This window comes from Heptranchias perlo, unplaced genomic scaffold (assembly GCF_035084215.1).
Source record: "Heptranchias perlo isolate sHepPer1 unplaced genomic scaffold, sHepPer1.hap1 HAP1_SCAFFOLD_200, whole genome shotgun sequence".
NCBI lineage: Eukaryota > Metazoa > Chordata > Chondrichthyes > Hexanchiformes > Hexanchidae > Heptranchias > Heptranchias perlo.
This window is the reverse complement of record NW_027139216.1, coordinates 63,598-90,962: the sequence shown is the minus strand read 5'-3', so window position 1 is coordinate 90,962 and position 27,365 is coordinate 63,598. Positions and strand designations below refer to the sequence as shown.

At 46.4% G+C, this 27,365-nt stretch overlaps 1 protein-coding gene across 3 annotated transcripts in view; it reads left to right on the top strand.

Moving 5' to 3' along the window:
- Window positions 1–27,365, top strand: part of LOC137310040 (tight junction-associated protein 1-like) — a 206,770-nt gene that overhangs the window by 156,524 nt on the left and 22,881 nt on the right. For all 3 annotated transcript variants that reach the window (XM_067978003.1, XM_067978004.1, XM_067978005.1), the window contains one exon: window positions 22,674–22,781. In XM_067978003.1, the coding sequence (XP_067834104.1) occupies window positions 22,674–22,781 (108 nt within the window). The remainder of the gene's footprint in view (window positions 1–22,673; window positions 22,782–27,365) is intronic.

Sequence of the window (27,365 nt, the reverse complement as noted above, 5' to 3'; positions counted from 1 at the left end):
ACAATGTGGAAAATTGCCCAGGTATGTCCTGTCCACAAAAAGCAGGACAAATCCAACCCGGCCAATTACCGCCCCATCAGTCTACTCTCAATCATCAGCAAAGTGATGGAAGGTGTCGTCGACAGTGCTATCAAGCGGCACTTACTCACAAATAACCTGCTCACCGATGCTCAGTTTGGGTTCCGCCAGGACCACTCGGCTCCAGACCTCATTACAGCCTTGGTCCAAACATGGACAAAAGAGCTGAATTCCAGAGGTGAGGTGAGAGTGACTGCCCTTGACATCAAGGCAGCATTTGACCGAGTGTGGCACCAAGGAGCCCCAGTAAAATTGAAGTCAATGGGAATCAGGGGAAAACTCTCCAGTGGCTGGAGTCATACCGAGCACAAAGGAAGATGGTAGTGTTTGTTGGAGGCCAATCATCTCAGCCCCTGGGCATTGCTGCAGGAGTTCCTCAGGGCAGTGTCCTTGGCCCAACCATCTTCAGCTGCTTCATCAATGACCTTCCCTCCATCATAAGGTCAGAAATGGGGATGTCCGCTGATGATTCCACAGTGTTCAGTTCCATTCGCAACCCCTCAGATAATGAAGCATTCCGAGCCCGCATGCAGCAAGACCTGGACAACATCCAGGCTTGGGCTCATAAGTGGCAAGTAACATTCGTGCCAGATAAGTGCCAGGCAATGACCATCTCCAACAAAAGAGAGTCTAACCACCTCCCCTTGACATTCAACGGCATTACCATCGCCGAATCCCCCACCATCAACATCCTGGGGGTCACCATTGACCAGAAACTTAACTGGACCAGCCATATAAATACTGTGGCTACAAGAGCTGGTCAGAGGCTGGGTATTCTGCGGCGAGTGACTCACCTCCTGACTCCCCAAAGCCTTTCCACCATCTACAAGGCACAAGTCAGGAGTGTGATGGAATACTCTCCACTTGCTTGGATGAGTGCAGCTCCAACAACACTCAAGAAGCTCGACACCATCCAAGATAAAGCAGCCCGCTTGATTGGCACCCCGTCCACCACCCTAAACATTCACTCCCTTCACCATCGGCGCACTGTGGCTGCAGTGTGTACCACCCACAGGATGCACTGCAGCAACTCGCCAAGGCTTCTTCGACAGCACCTCCCAAACCCGCGACCTCTACCACCTAGAAGGACAAGAGCAGCAGGCACATGGGAACAACACCATCTGCACGTTCCCCTCCAAGTCACATACCATCCCGACTTGGAAATATATCGCCGTTCCTTCATCGTTGCTGGGTCAAAATCCTGGAACTCCCTTCCTAACAGCACTGTGGGAGAACCTTCACCACACGGACTGCAGCGGTTCAAGAAGGCAGCTCACCACCACCTTCTCAAGGGCAATTAGGGATGGGCAATAAATGCCGGCCTCGCCAGCGACGTCCACATCCCATGAACGAATAATTAAACAAAATTCACTAGATTCTGGAAAGGTCCCGGCAGATTGGAAAACCACAAACGTAACACCCCTATTCAAGAAGGAAGTGAGACAGAAAGCAGATAACTATAGACCAGTTAGCGTAACATCTGTCATTGGGAAAATGCTAGAATCCATTATTAAGGAAGTAGTTGCAGGAAATTTGGAGACTCATAATACAATCATGATACAATCAAGGAGAGTCAACGTGGTTTTATGAAGGGGAAATCGTGTCTGACAAATTTATTAGAGTTCTTTGAGGAAGTAACGGGCAGGGTAGATAAAGACGAACCAATGGATGCAGTATATTTGGATTTCCAAAAGGCATTTAATAATATGCCATAAGAGATAGGAGCAGGAGTAGGCTGATCTGATTTTTACCTCAACTCCATTTACCTGCCTTTTCCCCGTAAAAGATTACTGCACAAGATAAGAGCTCATGGTGTTGGGGGTAATATACTGGCACGGATAGAGGATTGGCTAACTAACAGAAAACAAAGAGTCGGCATAAAAGGGTCATTTTCAAAATGGCAATCTGTAACTAATGGGGTGCCGCAGGGCTCAGTGCTAGGGCCTCAACTATTTACAATATATATCAATGACTTGGATGAAGGAACAGAGTGTCTTGTGGCCAAATTTGCTGATGAAACAAAGATAGGTGGAAAAGCAAGTTGCCTTGAGGACACAAAGTGTCTGCAAAGGGATATTGACAGGTTAAGCAAAGAGGCAAAAATTTGGCAGATGGAATATAATGTGGGAAAATGTGACATCATCCACTTTGAGAGGAAAAACAAAAAAGCAAAATATTATTTGAATGGAGAAATACTACAAAATGCTGCGGTACAGAGGGATCTGGGTGTCCTCGTACATGAAACACAAAAAGTCAACATACAGGTGCAGCAGGTAATCCGGAAGGCAAACGGAATATTGGCCCTTATTTCTAGGGGGGTGGAGTATAAAAGCAGGGAAGTCATGGTACAACTGTACAGGGTGCTGGTGAGACCGCACCTGGAGTACTGCGTACAGTTCTGGTACCCTTATTTAAGGAAGGACATACTTGCGTTGGAGGCAGTTCAGAGAAGGTTCACTGGGTTGATTCCAGGTATGGAAGGGTTGTCTTATGAGGAAAGATTGAACAGGTAGGGTCAATACTCATTGGAATTTAGAAGGATGAGATCTTATTGAAACATACAAGATTCTGAGGGGACTCGATAGGGTCGATGCTGAGAGGATGTAACCCCTCATGGGGAAATCTAAAACTAGGGGGCATAGTCTCAGAATAAGGGGTCACTCGTTTAAGACGGAAATGAGGAGGAATTTCTTCTCCCAGAGGGATGTGAATCTTTGGAATTCTTTACCCCAAAAGCTGTGGAGGCTGAGTCATTGGATACATTCAAAGCTGAGTTAGACAAATTTTTGATCAGCAAGGGAGGCAAAGGATATGGGGAAAGTGAAGTTGAGGTAAAAATCAGATCAGTCGTGACCTCATTAAATGGCAGAACAGGCTCGAGGGGCCGAATGGCCTACTCCTGCTCCTATATCTCATGATCTTATGGTCTGACAGGGCAGATAGGGCCGCGATTTAAAGTCTCATCTGAAAGGTGGCACCTCTGATGGTGCTGCACTCCCACTCCCAAGTGACAGCCTGCATTAAGTGCTCAAGTCTCTCGAGTGGGGCTTGAATCCACAACCTTCTGACTCAGAGGCGAGAGTGCTACCACTGAGACAAGGCTAACACTTAGAAGAACATGCCTTCATGTCCATACAAAAATTAGACTGTTTATTAAAAAATAAACAATATGAAGAGGACAGTTGAATATGTAAAAATAAGCCGGAATGGGTAGTTAGCATTAACCAGGTATTCGTTGAGGTCTTTGCTGGAAACCTATGCGGCTGGTATCGTAGGAACATAGGAACAGGAGTAGGCCATTCAGCTCCTCGTGCCTGCTCCGCCATTTGATAAGATCATGGCTGATCTGTGATCTAACTCCATATACCTGCCTTTGGCCCATATCCCCTAATACCTTTGGTTGCTAAAAAGCTATCTATCTCAGATTTAAATTTAGCAATTGAGCTAGTATCAATTACCGTTTGCGGAAGAGAGTTCCAAACTTCTACCACCCTTTGTGTGTAGAAATGTTTTCTAATCTCGCTCCTGAAAGGTCTGGCTCTAATTTTTAGACTGTGTCCCCTACTCCTGGAATCCCCAACCAGCAGAAATAGATACTTTCTATCCACCCTATCCGTTACTTCTGGTTAGCGTGGCATTTCTGGAGACAGTAATGCATTTTGGAGGTATGTCAGGGACAGAACAAACCAGTACAGATTTTTGGGGGCCAATTTTCGGATGGCCAAGCAGGTGCGTTGGGGACGGGGGGGCTCCTAAAATGGCGGAATCCCGGAGCGTGTTCGGAGCCCAGCTCCAACCTACTGACTTCCGGGTTCCCCAGTGACGCGTTCGGGTGCACACGCAGCTCCCGAATGCGGGACTCCCAACGGCAATTAAAGCCGGCGGGATGATAATTTAGATAGTTATTTAGCTAGTTGAGGTACTTGACAGACCTCATTGAGCGGAGATTTTGGCAGGGGTGCTATTTTGAAGAATCCTCAACGTGTTTCCCGTGCTGTGGGAAACACTTCCCGTTGGAGCAGACGTGTTTCAGCCAGCAGCCAGTGGGAGATGCAAAGGATTATTTGATAGTTGTGAGGAATACCTCATTTATTGCAGCAGGGCACTCTGTCACTTCAGACAAAGTGCCTGCAACACCTTTGTCTTTCCACTCAAAATTATTAATTTATATCCTAAACTCTGCTGTGCAAACACATTTACTTACTTTGCGGACCCCCTCAAACTCACACCGTCAGGATTGGGTGGGGGGGGCGCCATAGCTGCATTCATCACTTCATCCGAGGACGAGCAACATCACCAACCTCGCCAGGCACGCCGTCCACCTCCACCACGTGGAGCTCCACAATACAGTGCTGCACCACAGGCACCCGCACAAAATCGTCGTGCAACTACCCATACACCCACTGTAGGGTGACCTAATGGGTGACATCAAGTGTGGGTGTTCATGGTGAGCGTCATGAAAGGCACTTATTACACAAGCCATTCAAGAATGGCCAAGACGTGGCAGTAGTGGTGACCATAATAATATTTAATGTGCCATTAACAAAAATCAAATATGAATAAAAAAATGACAAACCGTCAAACACCCTTATGCATCCCCTTTGTGCTCACAAAACCTTTGCCTTACGCTTCCGACTACTCCTATGTGGTGCTTCCCCTGTGGCTGCAGCAGAGGTAGTGGCAGGTTGCTCTTGGTCATGCCCTGACCGATTAGATGCTTTGGGCCTACGCCTTCTGGGTTTCGGTGCCCGTGAGGGCCCCTCCAAACACTGCTCCACCTGCACCTGTGCAGGGGCAGACTCGACCACCTGAAGAGGAGGCAGCATTGCGGGTATTGGTTGAGAGGGGGGCAACGGGTGAGACATGGGAGCGCTTTGAGTTACGTCCCCACTTCCATGTCCCCTTTCGCCATCATCCATCTCCTGGGTCAGGCCCACATCACTCCTACCACCCTGCTGAACAACAGTTTGGAGGATGTGTGTGAAGCCTCGTAAGGCCAGTGCTAGTGTATCTGCCTGCCTGTTTAAAGCGGCAGAAAGTTGCTCACCCTGAGGCCGAAGGACCGTTGTCAGGGCCTCAGTGGACTCATTGGTGAGCTGTGCTTGAAGCTCAATGGAGGCGAGCCTTCCCTCCATCGCAGACATTCCCGCACTTACCCCCAACACTATCTCAGATGCCCTCACGTCCCTGTGACAGTATCTCAGAGATTCCCTCCTGTACCTGTGCCACCATTCCACTCATACAGGAATGGATTCCTCCATCCTCTGCGCGATTGTGAAGAGTGCTCGTGGCACCTATTCCAGCACCTCGCAAATGTGCTGCTGCCCCTCGACGACTCTCCTTTTAAAGGATGGCCCCCAGGTTTTAGCATCTGTGTCCAGCTGAGCAGAGCCTGGAGAAGAGTACTCCCACACACGCGGACTCTCCACATCTGCCCCTGCCACAAGTGCCTGCTCGTGCTCTCACGTGTGTGGTAACTCACCATGTGCGACCCGAACTAAGTGAGGAAAGGGACCCACCGAGGTGTGTGTATCTGCGCTGGTGGATGGCTCGCTCAGATGTGACAGTGCCCCCTCAGAAGCCGGCAGATCCTCTGAGGAATCGCCCTCCGTCGTCACGGCGGTCGCTGAAGGCCCTGTAAGAGAACAGAAGGCAATATTTTTGTTTATTCATTCATGGGATGTGGGCGTCGCTGACAAATCCCTAATTGTCCTTGAGAAGGTGGTGGTGAGCCGCCTTCTTGAACCACTGCAGTCGGTGTGGTGAAGGTTCTCCCACAGTGCTGTTCGGTAGGGAATTCCAGGATTTTGACCCAACGACAATGAAGGAACGGCGATACATTTCCAAGTCGGATTGGTGTGTGACTTGGAGGGACTGTGCAGGTGGTGGTGTTCCCATGTACCTGCTGCCCTTGTCATCCTAGGTGTTAGAGGTCGTGGGTTTAGGAGGTGCTATCGAAGAAGCCTTGGTGAGTTGCTGCAGTGTATCCTGTGGATGGTACACCCTGCAGCCACGGTACGCCGGTGGTGGAGGGAGTGAATGTTTAGGGTGGTGGATGGGGTGCCAATCAAGCGGGCTGCTTTGTCCTGGATGGTGTCGAGCTTCTTGAGTGTTGTTGGAGCTGCACTCATCCAGGCAAATGGAGAGTATTCCATCACACTCCTGACTTGTGTCTTGTAGATGGTGGAAAGGCTATAGGAGGTGAGTCACTCGCCGCAGAATACCCAGCCTCTGACCTGCTCTTGTATCCACAGTATTTGTGTGGCTGGTCCAGTTAAGTTTCTGGTCAATGGTGACTGCCAGGATGTTGATGGTGGTGGATTCGGCGATGGTAATGCCGTTGAATCTCAAGGGGAGGTGGTTAGACTCTCTCTTGTTGGAGATGGTCATTGCCTGGCACTTGTCTGGCACGAATGTTACTTGCCACTTATGAGCCCAAGCCTGGATGTTGTCCAGGTCCTGCTGCATGCGGGCATGGACTGCTTCATTATCTGAGGGGTTGTGAATGGAACTGAACACTGTGCAATCATCAGTGAACATCCCCATTTCTGACCTTATGATGGAGGGAAGGTCATTGATGAAGCAGCTGAAGATGGTTGGGCCTAGGACACTGCCCTGAGGAACTCTTGCAGCAATGTCCTGGGGCTGAGATGATTGGCTTCCAACAACCACTACCATCTTCCTTTGGGCTAGGCATGACTCCAGCCACTGGAGAGTTTTCCCTCTGATTCCCATTGACTTCAATTTTACTAGGGCTCCTTGGTGCCACACTCGGTCAAATGCTGCCTTGATGTCAAGTGGAGTTGCTCTCACCTCACCTCTGGAATTCAGCTCTTTTGTCCACGTTTGGACCAATATTAAGCATGATGACAGATGTTGAGGTGCTGAAGATGGCAAGACACGTTAACATCATTTGCTATTGTGAATGCTGAATGTTAAAGTTCTGTCACCAGCCGTTTGTCGGGTGGCAGTTTCGGCCTCCCCGACAGACAGGCACTCGAGGGTGCGACTCACTTCAAGAGCCTCGTGCTCCGCGTCCGTGAGGACAACCTGATGTTGCGGCCCCCCTCCGGTCTTCGCCCTCTCCTGTGCATTCTGGGCTCTCTTCTTGAAGGGGAGAAAGTAACCGCTGAATGCATTGGTTTGGGTGAGGCTGACAGTAAAAGAGATGCATCAGAGAGTGAGTGTGAGACAGAGCCATGACATTGTGTGAGGATTGGGTTGAGTGGTCGTGGTGGGATGAGTCCTGGGGAGGTAAGGAAGTGCAATTATCAGTGAACATCCCCATTTCTGACCTTATGATGTAGTACAGGGTACGGTAGCATAGTGGTTATGTTACTGGACTAGTAATCCAGAGGCCTGGACTAAAATCCAGAGTCATGAGTTCAAATCCCGCCATGGCAGCTGGCGAATTTAAATTCAATTAATTAAATTCAATTAAATAAAAATCTGGAATTAAAATACTAGTATGAGTGATGGTGGCCATGAAGCTACCGGATTGTCGTAAAAACCCATCTGGTTCACCAATGTCCTTTAGGGAAGGAAACCTGCCGTCCTTACCCGGTCTGGCCTATATGTGACTCCAGACCCACAGCAATGTGGTTGATTCTTAATTGCCCTCTGAAATGGCCGAGCAAGCCACTCAGTTGTAAAATCTCGCTACGAAAAGTCATGATAAGAATGAAACCAGACGGACCACCCGGCATCGGACCACTAGGCACCAGACATGACAACGGCAAACCAAGCCCAGTCGACCCTGCTAAGTCCTCCTCACTAACATCTGGAGACTTGTGCCAAAATTGGGAGAGCTGTCCCACAGACCAGTCAAGCAACAGCCTGACATAGCCATACTCACAGAATCATGCCTTTCAGCCAATGCCCCAGACTCTTCGATCACCATCCCTGAGTTTGTCCTGTCCCACCAGCAGGACAGACCCACCAGAGGTGGCGGTACAGTGATATACAGTCAGGAGGGAGTGGCCCTGGGAGTCCTCAACATTGACTGTGGACTCCATGAAATCTCATGGCATCAGGTCAAACATGGGCAAGGAAACCTCCTGCTGATTACCACCTACCGTCCTCCCTCAGCTGATGAATCAGTCCTCCTCCATGTTGAGCACCACTTGGAGGAAGCACTCTGGGTGGGGGACTTCAATGTCCATCACCAAGAGTGGCTCGGTAGCACCACTACTGACCGAGCTGGCCGAGTCCTGAAGGACATAGTTGCGAGACTGGGCCTGCGGCAGGTGGTGAGCGAACCAACACAAGGGAAAAACTTACTTGATCTCGTCCTCACCAATCCACCTGTCGCAAATGCATCTGTCCATGACAGCACTGGTAGGAATGATCACCGCACAGTCCTCGTGGAGATGAAGTCCCGTCTTCGCACTGAGGACACCATCCAACGTGTTGTGTGGCACTACCACCGTGCTAAATGGGATAGATTCAGAACGGATCGAGCAGCTCAAAATTGGGCATCCATGAGGCGCTGTGGGCCATCAGCAGCAACAGAATTGTATTCCAGCACAATCTGTAACCTCATGGCCCGGCATATTCCTCACTCTACCATTACCAACAAGTCAGGGGATCAACCCTGGTTCAATAAGGAGTATGGAAGAGCAGCGCCAGGCGTACCTAAAAAATGAGGTGCCAACCTGGTGAAGCTACAACTCAGCACTACATGCATGCTAAACAGCAGAAGCCACATGCTATAGATAGAGCTAAGCAATTCCACAACCAACGGATCAGATCAAAGCTCTGCAGTCCTGCCACATCCAGTCGTGAATGGTGGTGGACAATTAAACAATTAACGGGAGGAGGAGGCTCTGCAAACATCCCCATCCTCAATGATGGCGGAGACCAGCACGTGAGTGCAAAAGACAAGGCTGAAGCGTTTGCAACCATCTTCAACCAGAAGTGCCGAGTGGATGATCCATCTCGGCCTCCTCCCGATATCCCCACCATCACGGAAGCCAGTCTTCAGCCAATTCGATTCACTCCACATGATATCAAGAAACGGCTGAGTGCACTGGATACAGCAAAGGCTATGGGCCCCGACAACATCCCAGCTGTAGTGCTGAAGACTTGTGCTCCAGAACTAGCTGTGCCTCTAGCCAAGCTGTTCCAGTACAGCTACAACACTGGCATCTACCCGACAAGGTGGAAAATTGCCCAGGTATGTCCTGTCCACAAAAAGCAGGACAAATCCAATCCAGCCAATTACCACCCCATCAGTCTACTGTCAATCATCAGCAAAGTGATGGAAGGTGTCGTCGACAGTGCTATCAAGCGGCACTTAGTCACCAATAACCTGCTCACCGATGCTCAGTTTGGGTTCCACCAGGACCACTCTGCTCCAGACCTCATTACAGCCTTGGTCCAAACATGGACAAAAGAGCTGAATTCCAGAGGTGAGGTGAGAGTGACTGCCCTCGACATCAAGGCAGCATTTGACCGAGTGTGGCACCAAGGAGCCCCAGTAAAATTGAAGTCAATGGGAATCAGGGGAAAACTCTCCAGTGGCTGGAGTCATACCTGGCACAAAGGAAGATGGTGGTGTTTGTTGGAGGCCAATCATCTCAGCCCCTGGGCATTGCTGCAGGAGTTCCTCAGGGCAGTGTCCTCGGCCCAACCATCTTCAGCTGCTTCATCAATGACCTTCCCTCCATCATAAGGTCAGAAATGGGGATGTTCGCTGATGATTGCATAGATGATTGGCACCCCATCCACCACCCTAAACATTCACTCCCTTCACCATCGGCGCACTGTGGCTGCAGTGTGTACCATCCACAGGATGCACCGCAGCAACTCGCCAAGGCTTCTTCGACAGCACCTCCCAAACCCGCGACCTCTACCACCTAGAAGGACAAGAGCAGCAGGCACATGGGAACAACACCACCTGCACGTTCCCCTCCAAGTCACACACCATCCCGACTTGGAAATATATCGCCGTTCCTTCATCGTCACTGGGTCAAAATCCTGGAACTCCCTTCCTAACAGCACTGTGGGAGAACCGTCACCACACGGACTGCAGTGTTTCAAGAAGGCGGCTCACCACCACCTTCTCAAGGGCAATTAGGGATGGGCTATAAATGCCGGCCTCGCCAGCGACACCCACATCCCATAAACGAATAAAAAAAGTCAGTTGAGGATGAGCTTTGAGTGGGTGTGAGGAGTGATGTGATAGATTTGTGTCGGCATGTACAGAAGGAGTTGTGGGTTGGGGGCGGTGATGTGGAAGACTGAGTGTAGGAGAATTAGTAAGTTTACTCACTTTGGCTGACCTAGTTAGGTCATTGAAGTGCTTCCTACACTGGATCCATGTGTGGGAGATGTTGCTGGTCCTGGTGACCTCCTCTTCCACCTCGAGCCAGTCCTTGGTGGCGGAGACAGACCATTTCCTCCAGTCTGCCGGGTAGAAAATATCCCTCCTCCTCCTCACCCCATCCAGTAAGACCTGGAGTGAGGCATCAGTAAATCTTGGAGCAGCCTTTCCCCAGGCTTCTCCATTCTGTAATTTTGGTTCTTTGCTGCAGGAGCAGCATTGGAGGACTGCCCCTTAAAGTAGAGCTCCTCCAGCTGACAGCCTGTGATGCGGTCGCGCAGTCCGCCCGCTGTGCAGGTTTCCAACGGCAAACCCAGAAACATAGAAAACGGTAAGTGGCTTCAATTTACCTGCGATCGCGTGAGGAACGGACAGATTTCACTGGGCGGGTTACCCACGCGCCCATCGGCCCCCCCCCCCCCCCCCCCGCCATCACGCCTCCCTGGTAATATCGGGGCCCTGGAAACAGCAATGCATTGTAGAGGTATATCAGGAACAGAACAAACCAGTACAGATTTCTAGGTGCTTACAGCAACAGGGCAGTGCATTATCCTTACAATGTCCTGCACTGGTTCGAAGGGTATCTCATTCGTGTAAGTACAGCAGGTGCTGGAACTTCGATGCTTGTTTCCTGGAGGGCTCATGTCATGGGACGCCATTAGTTTAGATTAGATGAATGATGTAAATCTGCGTCTGGTGCTGGGACAGACACCTTTACCACTGCATCTTCTGCAAAGCTTGCGTTAGACCATGTGCTGTCCATAGTTAGGTACAGATGTTGGACTATAACACACAAGGTTTTAATGTTAACAGATGCAATGAAATCCAGCTGAAGAGGCCAGCAGCAGCTTATCCGGATCTGGTTAATAATGGCCACTGTTTCAAACAGATATTAGATTCATTACAGGTTAGCAGATACTACCCACCAGATATTTTGGGCTGATTAATTCAATTGTGATTCTTATCTTTTCCTCCCTCCCCAGGAGCTCTTGCTGCTGTTACAGATCTGCTACCCATGTCTGTTTTATCTGCTAGAATGGGCTGCAGTGAAAGTGCCAGTACAAAGTGGGTTATTTGTACCAGTTGACCACTAGTGCATTTGCACAGTAATTTCATTTTTCATTGTATCACTCATGTGTGTTCTCTTTCTCTCCTCACGCTGCCACCGCTGCCTCTGGTGTGGGTCAGGCCTCTATCAGCCAAAGCTGGATCTATGCAGTTGCGTCTTTCTTTTCTCCATTTCTCTGCTTGTCAGCTATTGATAGAGATGTCAAGATATCACCAAATACCAATAATCTCTAATATGTTTGCATAACAAAAATCATTGATCCTGTTCAGAATTGACCAATTTCACATTTTACACATGCTACTGATACTAATGCATTAATTATTGGAATTGGTGATTTGAAGTTCACTTTTGAAGACCTGGTGGGTAAAAGTGCTATCTGCTCTACACTGAGCCACATAGGCCGGGAGGTCCCAGGCATCATTCCTCATCTCTGCTGAATGAGCTGATCTCAGCTCGGACAACCTCAGTTCCCCTGATTTGGCCAGTGTTCCCACTCCTGATTGCTGTCCGGTGACTTCTGCTGGAGAATGTGTACATGTGTACGTCAGCTGAGTTTAGGATTGGCCTTGGGCTGTAATGCCTCTCTCAAACAAATAACCTCCCATTTGTCTCACTTGTGCGGTACTGAGGGCTGTACAGCACTTTCAGGAAAGGAGGGTGGGATATTTCCAGAAATGGTCACTCTTGACATTAATACTGTGTCAAAAGGAGCAAAGTGTTAAAATTAGAGTGTGAGCTAAATATATAACTGACTCCAGATCCTACAGTGCAAAGAATAATTGCAAATCAAGCAGGAAGAGGAGTTTATGGTGCCTTCCCAGCCCTGAATTATACATAATGTCTGCTTCCTTGCAGTGATTGCCATAATTATCAGCAGAAAAAGTACTGAAATGGTCTTTTACACAGATAATTATATGCCCAGGTCAGTGGCTTCAAAAAGTAAAATGTTGATTAGCATTAGATTGAGATACTTTTATCAAACGAGTAAAAATTTTTAACGAAAAACAGATGTCATGACATCCCTAGCTCTTAGTTCCATATATTTCTACACATTATAGTGGGATAAAATGTGGAGGTTAGTCACTAGTTTCATTTTCAGTGTGTGTTCAATGCGAAGCAGGTTGGTCATGTTTGTGCTCATAAGTATGAGAGAAACTGTTGGGAAATAGAGGGTTTTTAAAGTTTGAGCCAAGTAGAAGTGTGAAATAAAACTTGTACGACAAGAGTCCGATGTAGTGCAGAGCTTTTACTGCATTGCTTGGACTACCCCTCCGCTCTTTTTTCCCCTTTTTTCCCTTTCTCTCTTTCTTTCATTTTCTCTGGCCTTTTTTCTCTGTCTCTATCTCTTTCTCTGCCTCTTTCTGTCTTTGTCTTTCTCCTCTCAACCTCATGCTCTCTCTTCCCATCTCTTTGTCCCCTTCTCTCTCCCCATCTCCATATCCCCTTCCCCAACTCTCTCGTTCTCCCTTTTCCCTCTTTAGTTCATGAAGTCTGCCAGTTCTGTTTCATATATTTTATCTTCTCGGTTTTTCTGAACCTGATTACCAGATTAGTTTTAATTTTGATTGTTTTGTGTTGAACCTCGGTCTTTGAAGGACTTGAATAAGACAGAAGTAGTTTCACTGAGATCCCTGGGAGTAGAAAGCTCTCTATCTTGGCTGGATTTGAAGATTCATCCCAGGATACAGGGACAGTTTTTTTTTTACAATGTAGGGTTTAATCAATGGGGGAACACCATTAGTCGAAGAAACAAGTGAGAGGTTAGAGCAGTTACGCACTGGGCCACTTAGTTCTTCTTGACACAGCTTTACGCATGGGATTAGGTAAGAGCTAATTCATTAGTTTTACAATGGGTTCTTTATCTCAGGAGCCCATGTTTTTGTATTCACACCATTGTAAGGAAGCAGACATCTTGCCTCCCTGGTAAATTTGTGTTTTAGAAGCCTCATCATCTATCTGAATGTTGTAGAATCTCAAATTTCAGCACAGAAAGAGGCCATTCATCTTACTGTGTCTGTGCTAGCTTCACATCAGTTATCTACTCAAAGCCTATTTGCTGGCTTTTCACTCGCACCCTTTAATATTTTTCTTCAGGTGTTTAGTTCCCTTTTAAATGCAGTATTTTAACCAGATTCAACAGCCACATGTGGTAAAATGTTCATATCCTAATAATCCTGTTGCAGCTGATCATTCTCACCATGGTGCCACTTCCAGTGAGCCTGGACAATAGTCTCGTCAAGCTATTTGACTGGGGGGAAATTGCAGCGGATCCTGTCCTCACCCAACACCCATGTGCACGTCTTTCAGCAGGACAGGATGCAGGCTAGGTTGCTGAGGGAAGTAAGGATCGAAATTGCAGAGGTGCTGGCCAAGGTGCTTGAGGGGTCAAGGACAGAATCTATTTGGTTAGAGTTAAGAAATAAGAGGTGCCATTACACTACTGGGTGTATTCCATAGGCCACCAACTAGTGGGAAGGAGATAGAGGAGCAAATTTTCGGGGAAATTACATTGAGGTCAAGAACTATAGAGTAGTGATAATGGGGGGCTTCAACTATCCTAATATGTAAACAATTTTACAACACCAAGTTATAGTCCAGCAATTTTATTTTAAATTCACAAGCTTTCGGAGATTTTCTCCTTCCTCAGGCAAATGTTTCAAGATCTCCTTGAAGCCTACGCATTTATACATATTGAACAATAAAACATGGTGTTTACAGACTGCCCCTGCAACTGCCCGTTGCCAAGGCAATCACCGTGTTCAGACAGAGAGGTGTTACCTGCAGAACCTCCGAATACACATTCAACAAAAAAACAAACAGGGAAAAAAAACAGAGAAAAAAAACACAGAGAGAGGCAGAAACATCCGGAAGGCAGAGAGAGCCAGCAAATGACCCATTATATTAAAAACAGATAACATTTGTTCGCTGGTGGGGTAACGTGTAGCGTGACATGAACCCAAGATCCCGGTTGAGGCCGTCCTCATGGGTGCGGAACTTGGCTATCAATTTCTGCTCGACAATTTTGCGTTGTCGTGTGTCTCGAAGGCCGCCTTGGAGTACGCTTACCCGAAGGTCGGTGGATGAATGTCCATGACTGCTGAAGTGTTCCCCGACTGGGAGGGAACCCTCCTGTTTGGCGATTGTTGCGCGGTGTCCGTTCATCCGTTGTCGCAGCGTCTGCATGGTCTCGCCAATGTACCATGCTCTGGGGCATCCTTTCCTGCAACGTATGAGGTAGACAACGTTGGCTGAGTCACAGGAGTATGAACCATGCACCTGGTGGGTGGTGTCATCTCGTGTGATGGTGGTATCTGTGTCGATGATCTGGCATGTCTTGCAGAGGTTACCGTGGCAGGGTTGTGTGGCGTCGTGGACGCTGTTCTCTTGAAAGCTAGGTAGTTTGCTGCGAACGATGGTCTGTTTGAGGTTGGGTGGCTGTTTAAAGGCTGTTTTTAATATAATGGGTCATTTGCTGGCTCTCTCTGCCTTCCGGATGTTTCTGCCTCTCTCTGTGTTTTTTTTTTCTCTGTTTTTTTTCCCTGTTTGTTTTTTTGTTGAATGTGTATTCGGAGGTTCTGCAGGTAACACCTCTCTGTCTGAACACGGTGATTGCCTTGGCAACGGGCAGTTGCAGGGGCAGTCTGTAAACACCATGTTTTATTGTTCAATATGTATAAATGCGTAGGCTTCAAGGAGATCTTGAAACATTTGCCTGAGGAAGGAGAAAATCTCCGAAAGCTTGTGAATTTAAAATAAAATTGCTGGACTATAACTTGGTGTTGTAAAATTGTTTACAATTGTCAACCCCAGTCCATCACCGGCATCTCCATATCCTAATATGGTCAGGGATAGTAATAGTGTAAAGGGCAAAGAGGGGAAGGAATTTCTCAAGTGTGTTCAGGAGAACTTTCTTGCTCAGTATGTTTCCGGCCCAACGAGGAAGGAGGCATTGCTGGATCTAGTTCTGGGGAATGAAGTGGGTCAGGTGGAGCAAGTGTCAGTAGGGGAACATTTAGGGAACAGTGATCACAGAATCATAAGGTTTAGATAGGCTATGGAAAAGGACAAGGAGCAATCTAGAGGAAAGATATTTAATTGGTGGAGGGCCAATTTCAATGGGTTGAGAATAGATCTGGCCCGGGTAAATTGGAATCAAAGATTGGCAGGCAAACTGTAATCGAACAATGGGGAGATGGTTCGGGTACAGTCTAGGTACATTCCCACGAGGGGGAAAGGTAGGGCAACTAAAGCCAGAGCTCCCTGGATGACGAAAGAGATAGAGAGTAAGATGAAGCAGAAAAAATGGGCTGATGACAGGTTGATGACACAAATGAGAACCAGGCTGAATATAGAAAGTACAGAGGAGAAGTGAAAAGGGAAATGAGGAGCAGAGAGTATGAGAATAAACTGGTGGCTAACATTAAAGGGAATCTAAAAATCTTCTATAGGCATGTAAATAGTAAATGAGTAGTAAGAGGAGCGGTGGGGCTGATTAGGGATCAAAAAAGAAATTATTGCATGAAGGCAGAGGGCATGGCCGAGGTACTAAATGAGTATTTTGCATCTGTCTTTACCAAGGAAAAAGATGCTGCCAAAGTCACAGTTAAAGAGGAGGTAGTTGAGATACTGAATAGGGTGAAAATTGATAAAGTGGTACTAGAAAGGCTGGCTGTACTTAAAGTAGATAAGTCACCCTGTCCGGATGGGATGCATCCTCGGTTACTGAGGGAAGTGAGGGTGGAAATTGCAGAGGTGCTGGCCATAATCTTCCAATCATCCCGAGATACGGGGGTGGTGCCAGAGAACTGGAGAATTGTAAATGTTACACACCCTTGTTCAAAAAGGAGTGCAAGGATAAACCCAGCAACTGCAGGCAGTTTAACCTCAGTGGCGGGGAAGCATTTAGAAACCAGAATCTGGGACAAAATTTAAAGTCACTTGGACAAGTGTGGATTAATTAAGGAAAGCCAGCATGGATTTGTTAAAGGCAAAATCATGTTTAACTAACTTGATTGAGTTTTTTGATGAGGTAACAGGGAGGGTTGATGAGGGCAGTGCAGTTGATGTTGTGTATATGGACTTTCAAAAGGCGCTTGATAAAGTGCCACATAATTGACGCCCATGGAATAAAAGTGGCAACATGGATACGAAATTGGCCAAGTAACAGGAAACAGAGTCGTGGTAAACGGTTGTTTTTTGGACTGAAGGAAGGTGTACAGTGGTGTGCCCCAGGGGTCGGTACTAGGACCACTGCTTTTCTCTCTCTCTCTCTCTCTATATATATATATATATATATATATATATATATATATATATATAGATGACTTTGACTTGGGTGTACAGGGCACAATCTCCAAATTTGCAGATGACACAAAACTTAGAAGTGTGGTAAACAGTGAGGATGATAGTATTAGACTTCAAGAGGACATAGACAGGCTGGTCATGATACCTTTTGGTAGGAAGGCAATATAAACTAAATGGTACAATTCTAAACAGGGTGCAGGAATAGAGAGATCTGGGGGTATATATGCACAAATCTTTGAAGGTGGCAGGGCAGGTTGAGAAAGCAGTTAAGAAAACATACAGGATCCTGGGCTTTATAAATAGAGGCATAGAGTACAAAAGCAAGGAAGTTATGATGAACCTTTTGTAAAATACTGGTTCGGCCACAACTGGAGCATTGTGTCTAATTCTGGGCACTGCATTTAGGAAAGGCCTTAGAGAGGGTGCAGAAAAGATTTACTAGAATGGTACCAGGGATGAGGGACTTCAATTATGTGGAGAGACTGGAGAAGCTGGGGTTGTTCTCAGAGCAGAGAAGGTTAAGAGGAGATTTGATAGAAGTGTTCAAAATCATGAAGGGTTTAGATAAAGTAAATAAAGAGAAACTGTTCCCATTGGCAGAAGGGTGAAGAACCAGAGGACACAGATTTAAGGTGATTGGCAAAAGAACCAAAGGCGACATGAGGAAAAACTTTTTTACGCAGCGAGTAGTTATGATCTGGAATGCATTGCCCGAGGGGGTGAGGAAGCAGATTCAACCGTGGCTTTCAAAAAGGAATTGGATAAATACTTGAAGGAAAAAAATTTGCAGGACTACGGGGAAAGAGTAGGACTAACTGGATTGCTCTTACAAAGAGCCGTCATGGGCCAAATGGCTTCTTTTGGTGCTGTAACCATTCTATGATTCTAGGAGTCAAGGAATGGTGATGAGCAGCAGGAATCCTACCTGGTTCTCCTTTCGCCTCAGTCCCTGGCCAACCCTCCCCCAATCCACCCAAGTGCACCAAGGGACCTGATGAAATGTATCCCAGGACGTTATGGGAGGTTAGAGAGGAAATTGCGGGTCCCCTAGCAGAGATATTTGAATCATCGACAGCTACAGGTGAGGTGCCTGAAGATTGGAGGGTAGCAAATGTTGTGCCTTTGTTTAAGAAGGGCGACAGGGAAAAGCCTGGGAACTACAGACCGGTGAGCCTGACATCTGTAGTGGGTAAGTTGTTAGAGGGTATTCTGAGAGACAGGATCGACAGGCATTTGGAGAGGCAGGGACTGATTAGGAACAGTCAGCATGGTTTTGTGAGTGGAAAATCATGTCTCACGAATTTGATTGAGTTTTTTGAAGGGGTATCGAAGAAGATAGATGAGGGCTGTGCAGTAGACGTGGTCTACATGGACTTTAGCAAAGCCTTTGACAAGGTAGGTTGTTACATAAGGTTAAATCTCACGGGATCCAAGGTGAGGTAGCCAATTGGATACAAAATTGGATTGACAACAGAAGACAGAGGGTGGTTGTAGAGGGTTGTTTTTCAAACTGGAGGCCTGTGACCAGCGGTGTGCCTCAGGGATCGGTGCTGGTTCCGCTGTTATTTGTTATTTATATTAATGATTTGGATGAGAATTTAGGAGGCATGGTTAGTAAGTTTGCAGATGACACCAAGATTGGTGGCATTGTGGACAGTGAAGAAGGTTATCTAGGATTGCAACGGGATCTTGATAAAGTGGGCCGATGAATGGCAGATGGAGTTTAATTTAGATAAATGTGAGGTGATGCATTTTGGGAGATCGAATCGGGCCAGGACCTACTCCGTTAATGGTAGGGCGTTGGGGAGAGTTATAGAACAAAGAGATCCAGGAGTACAGGTTCATAGCTCCTTGAAAGTGAAGTCACAGGTGGATAGGGTGGTGAAGAAGGCATTCAGCGTGCTTGGTTTCATTGGTCAGAACATTGAATACAGGAGTTGGGATGTCTTGTTGAAGTTGTACAAGACATTAGTTAGGCCACACTTGGAATACTGTGTACAGTTCTGGTCACCCTATTATAGAAAGGATGTTATTAAACTAGAAAGAGTGCAGAAAAGATTTACTAGGATGCTACCGGGACTTGATGGTTTGACTTATAGGGAGAGGTTGGATAGACTGAGACTTTTTTCCCTGGAGAGTAGGAGGTTTAGGGGTGATCTTATAGAAGTCTATATAATAATGAGGGGCATAGATAAGGTAGATAGTCAAAATCTTTTCCCAAAGGTAGAGGAGTCTATAACGAGGGGGCATAGATTTAAGGTGAGAGGGGAGAGATACAAAAGGGTCCAGAGGGGCAATTTTTTCACTCAAAGGATGGTGAGTGTCTGGAACGAGCTGCCAGAGGCAGTAGTAGAGGCGGGTACAATTTTGTCTTTTAAAAAGCATTTGGACAGTTACATGGGTAAGATGGGTATAGAGGGATATGGGCCAAGTGCAGGCAATTGGGACTAGCTTAGTGGTATAAACTGGGCGACATGGACATGTTGGGCCGAAGGGCCTGTTTCCATGTTGTAAACTTCTATGATTCTATAATGTGGAGATGCCGGTGATGGACTGGGGTTGACAATTGTAAACAATTTTACAACACCAAGTTATAGTCCAACAATTTTTATTTGAAATCTACAAGCTTTCGGAGGCTTCCTCCTTCCTCAGGTAAATGTTCAGGAGCTCCTCGAAGCCTACGCATTTATACATATAGAACAATACATGGATCCGGACATCCGGACGGATTCAAGTATTGTTCTATATGTATAAATGCGTAGGCTTCGAGGAGCTCCTGAACATTTACCTGAGGAAGGAGGAAGCCTCCGAAAGCTTGTAGATTTCAAATAAAAATTGTTGGACTATAACTTGGTGTTGTAAAATTGTTTACAATGATTCTATAAGGCCAGTTGTACCCGCTGGTGCCCCAGTTGATACAGCTAACTCAAGAACCACTAATCCTATTCTTTACAGCTTCGTACCATATCGGGCAGTACGTTCAGCGCTATGTCTTCAGGGACGGGTGGGCAGGGCAGAGGGCGAGGTAGTGAACGGTTCATTATTGGAAGTACGGGTAGCCAGTGAATTAATTGAGCCCCACTGTATTCAATGTCAACAATTCACAGGTGCAGCTCTGCCAGCTACCGTTTCGCTTGGCTGTTGCCCTGAAAACAGTGTGGAACGCCCACACTGTTTCATGTATTAATATAGTCACACTGGTCTGCGTGGTGGAACGCCCACACTGTTCGTGTATTAATATAGTCACACTGGTCTGCGTGGTGGAACGCCCACACTGTTTCATGTATTAATATAGTCACACTGGTCTGCGTGGTGGAACGCCCACACTGTTCGTGTATTAATATAGTCACACTGGTCTGCGTGGTGGAACGCCCACACTGTTCGTGTATTAATATAGTCACACTGGTCTGCGTGGTGGAACGCCCACACTGTTCGTGTATTAATATAGTCACACTGGTCTGCGTGGTGGAACGCCCACACTGTTCGTGTATTAATATAGTCACACTGGTCTGCGTGGTGGAACGCCCACACTGTTCGTGTATTAATATAGTCACACTGGTCTGCGTGGTGGAACGCCCACACTGTTCGTGTATTAATATAGTCACACTGGTCTGCGTGGTGGAACGCCCACACTGTTCGTGTATTAATATAGTCACACTGGTCTGCGTGGTGGAACGCCCACACTGTTCGTGTATTAATATAGTCACACTGGTCTGCGTGGTGGAACGCCCACACTGTTCGTGTATTAATATAGTCACACTGGTCTGCGTGGTGGAACGCCCACACTGTTCGTGTATTAATATAGTCACACTGGTCTGCGTGGTGGAACGCCCACACTGTTCGTGTATTAATATAGTCACACTGGTCTGCGTGGTGGAACGCCCACACTGTTCGTGTATTAATATAGTCACACTGGTCTGCGTGGTGGAACGCCCACACTGTTTCATGTATTAATATAGTCACACTGGTCTGCGTGGTGGAACGCCCACACTGTTCGTGTATTAATATAGTCACACTGGTCTGCGTGGTGGAACGCCCACACTGTTCGTGTATTAATATAGTCACACTGGTCTGCGTGGTGGAACGCCCACACTGTTCGTGTATTAATATAGTCACACTGGTCTGCGTGGTGGAACGCCCACACTGTTCGTGTATTAATATAGTCACACTGGTCTGCGTGGTGGAACGCCCACACTGTTCGTGTATTAATATAGTCACACTGGTCTGCGTGGTGGAACGCCCACACTGTTCGTGTATTAATATAGTCACACTGGTCTGCGTGGTGGAACGCCCACACTGTTCATGTATTGGACTGCATCACAGTTTAGTGCACAAAGGTTTCGATTTGCTGGCAGACAACTCTGTGCTTGATGCTTTCGTTTTCCCTGTCTTTGCTCATTCTTTCTCCCTTTATCCCCCAAAGCTTCTCTTCCTCCTATCTCACCATCTTCCTTTAGATGAAGCCAATCCCTGACTGTAGACACTCCATGTCGTTTTAGCGTTTCCAACCATTGCAACTTGAGAACAAGTTTTGAAATATCAAACTCCACAAGACATAATATTGTTGAGATATTTGAGAATAAAAGGATTAAATATTAAGGTTTGTCTCCATTTATAAGTAGTTCACTAACTATGACAGAATATTGTACGAACATTGTATAAAAATAGTAAATATTGAGCAGCTTGCTCAGTCGTTCCAGTTTCCTGTTGAAAGAACTAACTGATCTATTCTGTCCTCATTTTCCTGCATTTTTGTAATTTGAAGAAACCGCTTTTTTTTAAGCAAAATTTTCCTTTGAGTAAAGCACATTTTCTAATGGACAAACACCTGAAAAATTGAACCTTTTTACCTCTGAAGGGTAATATCCAGTAACACCTATTTTAGAATTTGAAAAGCTGTTACCCTAAGAGTAAATCCAAGAAATGAATGGGATAGTGCAGCCTCTGGGACATGACCTGCTTTAATAAATGCACAACCTATGAGAGTGATTTAGTAGTAGTTCTGGTGATGCTAATCTCAGACTGAAGCTGAAAGTTCCTGTTAATGCAGTGCAGCATTGTATAGAACACACGGTGTCCAGGAGGATGGATCTGACTGAAGGGCAGAATCTCACCTTTGCCCACAGTACGAAACTGTTTAACCCTCTAATAGGATAGCTTACAAAAACAGTTGAGATGTCCCTCTGTGCAACCTATTTTATTAGGAAGGCCCAACAGCATATCTGTCTTTGCTTCGGTTGACTGGTAAATAATAGTGAGAGGTGGCGGGGGGAGGTGACAGGGACAGGAAGTGAAACTAATGGCGTATGCTAGTCACGAGGTTCCAGTTTAATAACTCAAAGCTTGGCTACAAAGCATTCTTTCCAAGTGTGGCATGGAAGTAACACAACATCTAATTACAAATAAAAACTACACAGCAGTCATACTATTCACTGTTACTGCATGAATCAATCAAATCCCCATAAGCTGCATTCACCTCCCCTCTGAGTTTCTACTGCTAAAAGTCCTTCTATTCCAGCTCTCAGTGCTGTCCTGCATCATTCCTGACTCAGCAGAGCTATTATTGGCTTTCATGGTTTTGTTGTGAAATCTAGCTGCTGAAGTTTCCATTGAAATGACTTTGCCACAGATGAATCATTTTTTAATCTTGCACCAGTTGGCCTCAGATCTGTCCCATAGTGGGTATGATGCAGTGCAGAACTCTCCCTATGTTGCCCTGCACCCTCCAGCCTCAGAAGAGCACCTTGACTGCACTAGAGGACATGAGCATTTCCCCACATTTGCAATCTTGTTCCTTGTCCGAACAAACTTATACTCTGCAGTGCTGTACATGTCTCCTCTTTTTTTCTCACTTTGCTCAGTCCAAGTGTGTAACAGTATCTGTTCCCATTCCTGCAGATTAAAAAAGCTGAGCTGGATAAGAAGACCCTTGACTGGGAGATTGTGGAACTAACCAACAAATTGTTGGATTCAAAAACCGCTATTGACAAGCTGGAGGAGTTAAACGTAAGTCTAGCAGCTTCTGCAGGGGGCAGATTTTAATCTCTAGAAACAGGCACATTTGTCATTCTTGTATTTTAGCTCATTTATCAGTTATTCACAGAGCTTCTGGCTTAACCCACTATTGTTATGATGTCATCTCTGTGCTATTAATTTTTTTGCTCCTCCTACCCTGATGCTGGTGGCTTTCTGTGCTGGTGGTGTGTACCTCACCCCAGTGGCCATTTCATGCAAATTTTGACAGTGAGTATAGGCAGACTGCCGGACTGTAGAGAGCACTGCAGCCAAACCTGATCCTGCCCTCACCCAGTGTCCATGACCAGTGCCACAATTGCTGCCTTGGCTGAGAGGCAACAACAAATTACATTTCTATAGTGCTCCTCACATTCAAACATATCCCGATGTGCTTTACAGGGTGGTGGATATCAGTCAGGAGACAGAAAAAGTGAAGAGGGCTAAGGTGGGGCAAAAGCAGCTTTGGTTGAAGCGAAGAGAGTCCTTAGGCTTTTAATAGCAGAAAGGGAGGTGACCAGAGATGCCAAGAGAAGGTATTCCAGAGAGCAGCAGTCTAATGGCTGAAGGGGGGTGGAAAGTGAGATGTAGGAGGAATGGAGGGTGCATTAAGGGATATCAAGCTAGTGGAGATTAGAAATTGGAAGAGGCAAGCTGAGCAAGGAGTTGAAGTTAAGGAAGAACTAAGTCTATTGGACACAGAAAGCTGGTTGAGCTTGGCAAAGGCAGCAGTGATGGGGATACTGGGGTGAGTTGTAGGTTATGAAGGGTGAAAGCAGGAAGGCTTGAGAAATCAAAGCCTGAGAGAATAAAGGTGTCAGTTTGAGTCTCAGCTGTAGTAGTGGAGGTGGGTGAAGTTTTGAGATGAAAGAAATCATCTTGATAACTAATCAGATGTGAGGTAGAAGCTGAGCTCAGACTCAAATAGAAGGAAATGAACCTGGGATCTTCCTGATGTGTGACTCGATAATACACCACTGAGCCATCCAGGCAAATGGAATCATCTGTTCCAGCATGCAAGAGACAGCTTTGTGTACGTTCCACTTGGACGATAAAACAAAATGTTCACTTGTTTTTGCAGTGATAAGGATGCTGTGATATAACTTTCCCCATTCCATTAAAAGCCTAAATATTTCACTGGTGTAAACTCATCCATATCAGATTTCATACTGTCTCACTTGCACAATGAGTGCATTTTATTTTACAGCTGCTTGAGCCTGTAAAGCACAGCATGATAACATTACACTCAGATGTCACCTTGTACATTCTGGGGTGAGGGGCGCAGGCACAGCACAATGAGTTCCAGAAAATACCACCATTATAACCAGAAACAGAAACCAAAAATGCTGCAAACACTGTACTGCTGGAACCAGTCCTGTTGGGTACCAAAGACTGTCGTTAACAGGAGATATCAGTGTTTGCATTGTCCGAACAGCCAGATTGGGTTGCGGCATGCACTATTGTACCAATACTATCTGGTTCATTGACCACATGCCCTTTCAATGGTATAACTTGTTTCACTTGTTCAGTTACCTACCACAACGTAGTCCTGGTCAGCTCAACTCTTCAGATGCCTTTTCCACTCGTGAGTTATTAGCTGAATGTCAGCATTGAAAGAGCACATTGATTTGAAAATCAGTGGACTGTAAAGATAAGTTGGGTTGTGTAATTCCATTTTAGTGATGGGATGTAGCTCAATTTGTTTTGTTCAGAACTGGTGATCCCTGTCGAGCGTTGATTCTATCTCATAACTGAATTCCCTTTTCAGCTTTCGCATTACTTGAATTTTGTAACCTCTGCAAACCGGATGTATTGTATACTTCTGAGCATTGTCAAGTAGAGTGTGAAATGTAGAGAGTGAGCTGTGTTTGTACCACTCTAAGTGTATGCTTTAATTGGTACTGAAATGTTACTGTTGGTCTCAGCGCCTCTGTTCCAGAAAGGAAAAAATCAATCTAGACTCCTCCTCCCTGGTCCCCTGTGACTTGCTTGGAGGGTGCACCCGTGGATGTTGAGTGAGGACGTGATTGGGTTTGGCCCCCATGGTTGAACAGTCCAACAACACTCCTTTGAGGAAATTCATGCTCCAGTTATAAGCCCAAGTCATTTTGTGATAACCATTAATTGATCAGCTGTGAGGTGGTCTGACTGTAACTGACTTTGAATGAAATAAATGAACACTGATAATGTAGGTCACTTGTATGGTCACTGCTAACAAAGCATCTGTTTGATCATTTTACCAGCCTTCTATTTGTGTTGACTGGAGAATAGACACCTGGAAATGATTATGGGGCAGGGCTTGTGATGACCTGATAAACCGTGACATCTAGGATTAGAGGCTTGAATGGCCTCTTTTTTTAGGGTACTGTTTTTTAATATGTACTGTGAATTTGAAGTGCTGTTATTCAGTTATTTTCCCTGACGATGGCAGTCAATGCAAGTGTTTGCTCCATTGTTTATTTTGTCAGTTATCTCCCCTCAAAACATTGATTCAAAGCATTGTATGATCTCTCAGGCGCTGGGCAACCTCCTGTACCTCACCCAAGTAACTGTTTTTCATGCCTGAGCCTAGCTAATGAGTGGTTATTTGACTATGGAAGGATCACACTCTAGCCTGATCCTAAACTCACCCAATGTGCATACATGTTCCACCAGGTATCTGGACAGTATTTAGGGGCAACAACCCTGACTGATTTCCCTTCCCTAGCCCAGGCATGCTGAGGCCAATCGTAACGTCCCGGCCAGTAATGGCAGGGTCCCGGTCAGTACACTTCTGTGACAAGCTAACTCAGCAGAGACCTTATTTCAGAATAATCAAGTTACTTATTATGTTTTTCCAGTATGGCAGCTGCTCCCTATTGCTGATAGTGTCTGCTTTTATACTGACACTCATTCACATCCACATCCACATCCATGATTCTGTTTGCTGTGTTTACACAGTTTATTCCAGCTCACTTATCAGAACTTCAGATCCACAAAAAACTTCTAACTGGATAACAAAGCTGTTTTAACTGTAAATGCTGGGTGCTGATTCATAAGTATAGAGTCATAGAGTTATACAGCACGGATAGAGGCCCTTCGGCCCTTCGTGTCCGCGCCGGCCATCAAGCCTCTAATCCCATATTCCAGCATTTGGTCCGTAGCCTTGTATGCTATGGCATTTCAAGTGCTCATCCAAATGCTTCTTGAATGTTGAGGGTTCCTGCCTCCACAACCCTTTCAGGCAGTGAGTTCCAGACTCCAACCACCCTCTGGGTGAAAAAGTTCTTTCTCAAATCCCCTCTAAACCTCCCGCCTTTTACCTTGAATCTATGTCCCCTTGTTATAGAACCATCAACGAAGGGAAAAAGCTCCTTAGTATCCATCCTATCTGTGCCCCTCATAATTTTGTACACCTCAATCATGTCCCCCCTCAGCCTCCTCTGCTCCAAGGAAAACAAACCCAACCTTCCCAGTCTCTCTTCATAGCTGAAGCACTCCAGCCCTGGTAACATCCTGGTGAATCTCTTCTGCACCCTCTCCAAAGCGATCACATCCTTCCTGTAGTGTGGCGACCAGAACTGCACACAGTACTCCAGCTGTGGCCTAACCAGTGTTTTATACAGCTCCATCATAACCTCCTTGCTCTTATATTCTATGCCTCGGCTAATAAAGGCAAGTATCCCATATGCCTTCTTTACCACCTTATCTACCTGTTCTGCCGCCTTCAGGGATCTGTGAACTTGCACACCAAGATCCCTCTGACCCTCTGTCTTGCCTAGGGTCTTCCCATTCATTGTGTATTCCCTTGCCTTGTTAGTCCCTCCAAAGTGCATCACCTCGCACTTTTCCGGGTTAAATTCCATTTGCCACTGTTCCGCCCATCTGACCAACCCATCTATATCGTCCTGCAGACTGAGGCTATCCTCCTCGCTATTTACCACCCTACCAATTTTTGTATCATCAGCGAACTTACTGATCATACCTTTTACATTCATATCCAAGTCATTAATGTAGACCACAAACAGCAAGGGACCCAGCACCGATCCCTGTGGTACCCCACTGGCCACAGGCTTCCAGTCACAAAAACAACCTTCGACCATCACCCTCTGCCTTCTGCCACTAAGCCAGTTTTGTATCCAAAGTGCCAAGGCACCCTGGATTCCATGGGCTCGTACCTTCTTGACCAGTCTCCTGTGGGGGACTTTATCGAAGGCCTTACTGAAATCCATGTATACCACATCCACTGCGTTACCCTCATCCACACGCCTAGTCACCCCCTCAAAAAATTCAATCAAATTAGTCAGACATGATCTTCCCTTGACAAAGCCATGTTGACTATCCCTGATTAATCCTTGCTTCTCCAAGTGGAGACTAATTTTGTCCTTCAGAATTTTTTCCAATAATTTTCCTACCACTGATGTTAGGCTCACTGGCCTGTAGTTCCCCGGTTTTTCCCTACTCCCCTTCTTGAATAATGGTATTACATTAGCGGTTCTCCAGTCCTCTGGCACATCCCCTGTGGCCAGAGAGGTTCTGAATATATGTGTCAGAGCCCCCGCAATCTCCTCCTTTGCCTCACACAGTAGCCTGGGATAC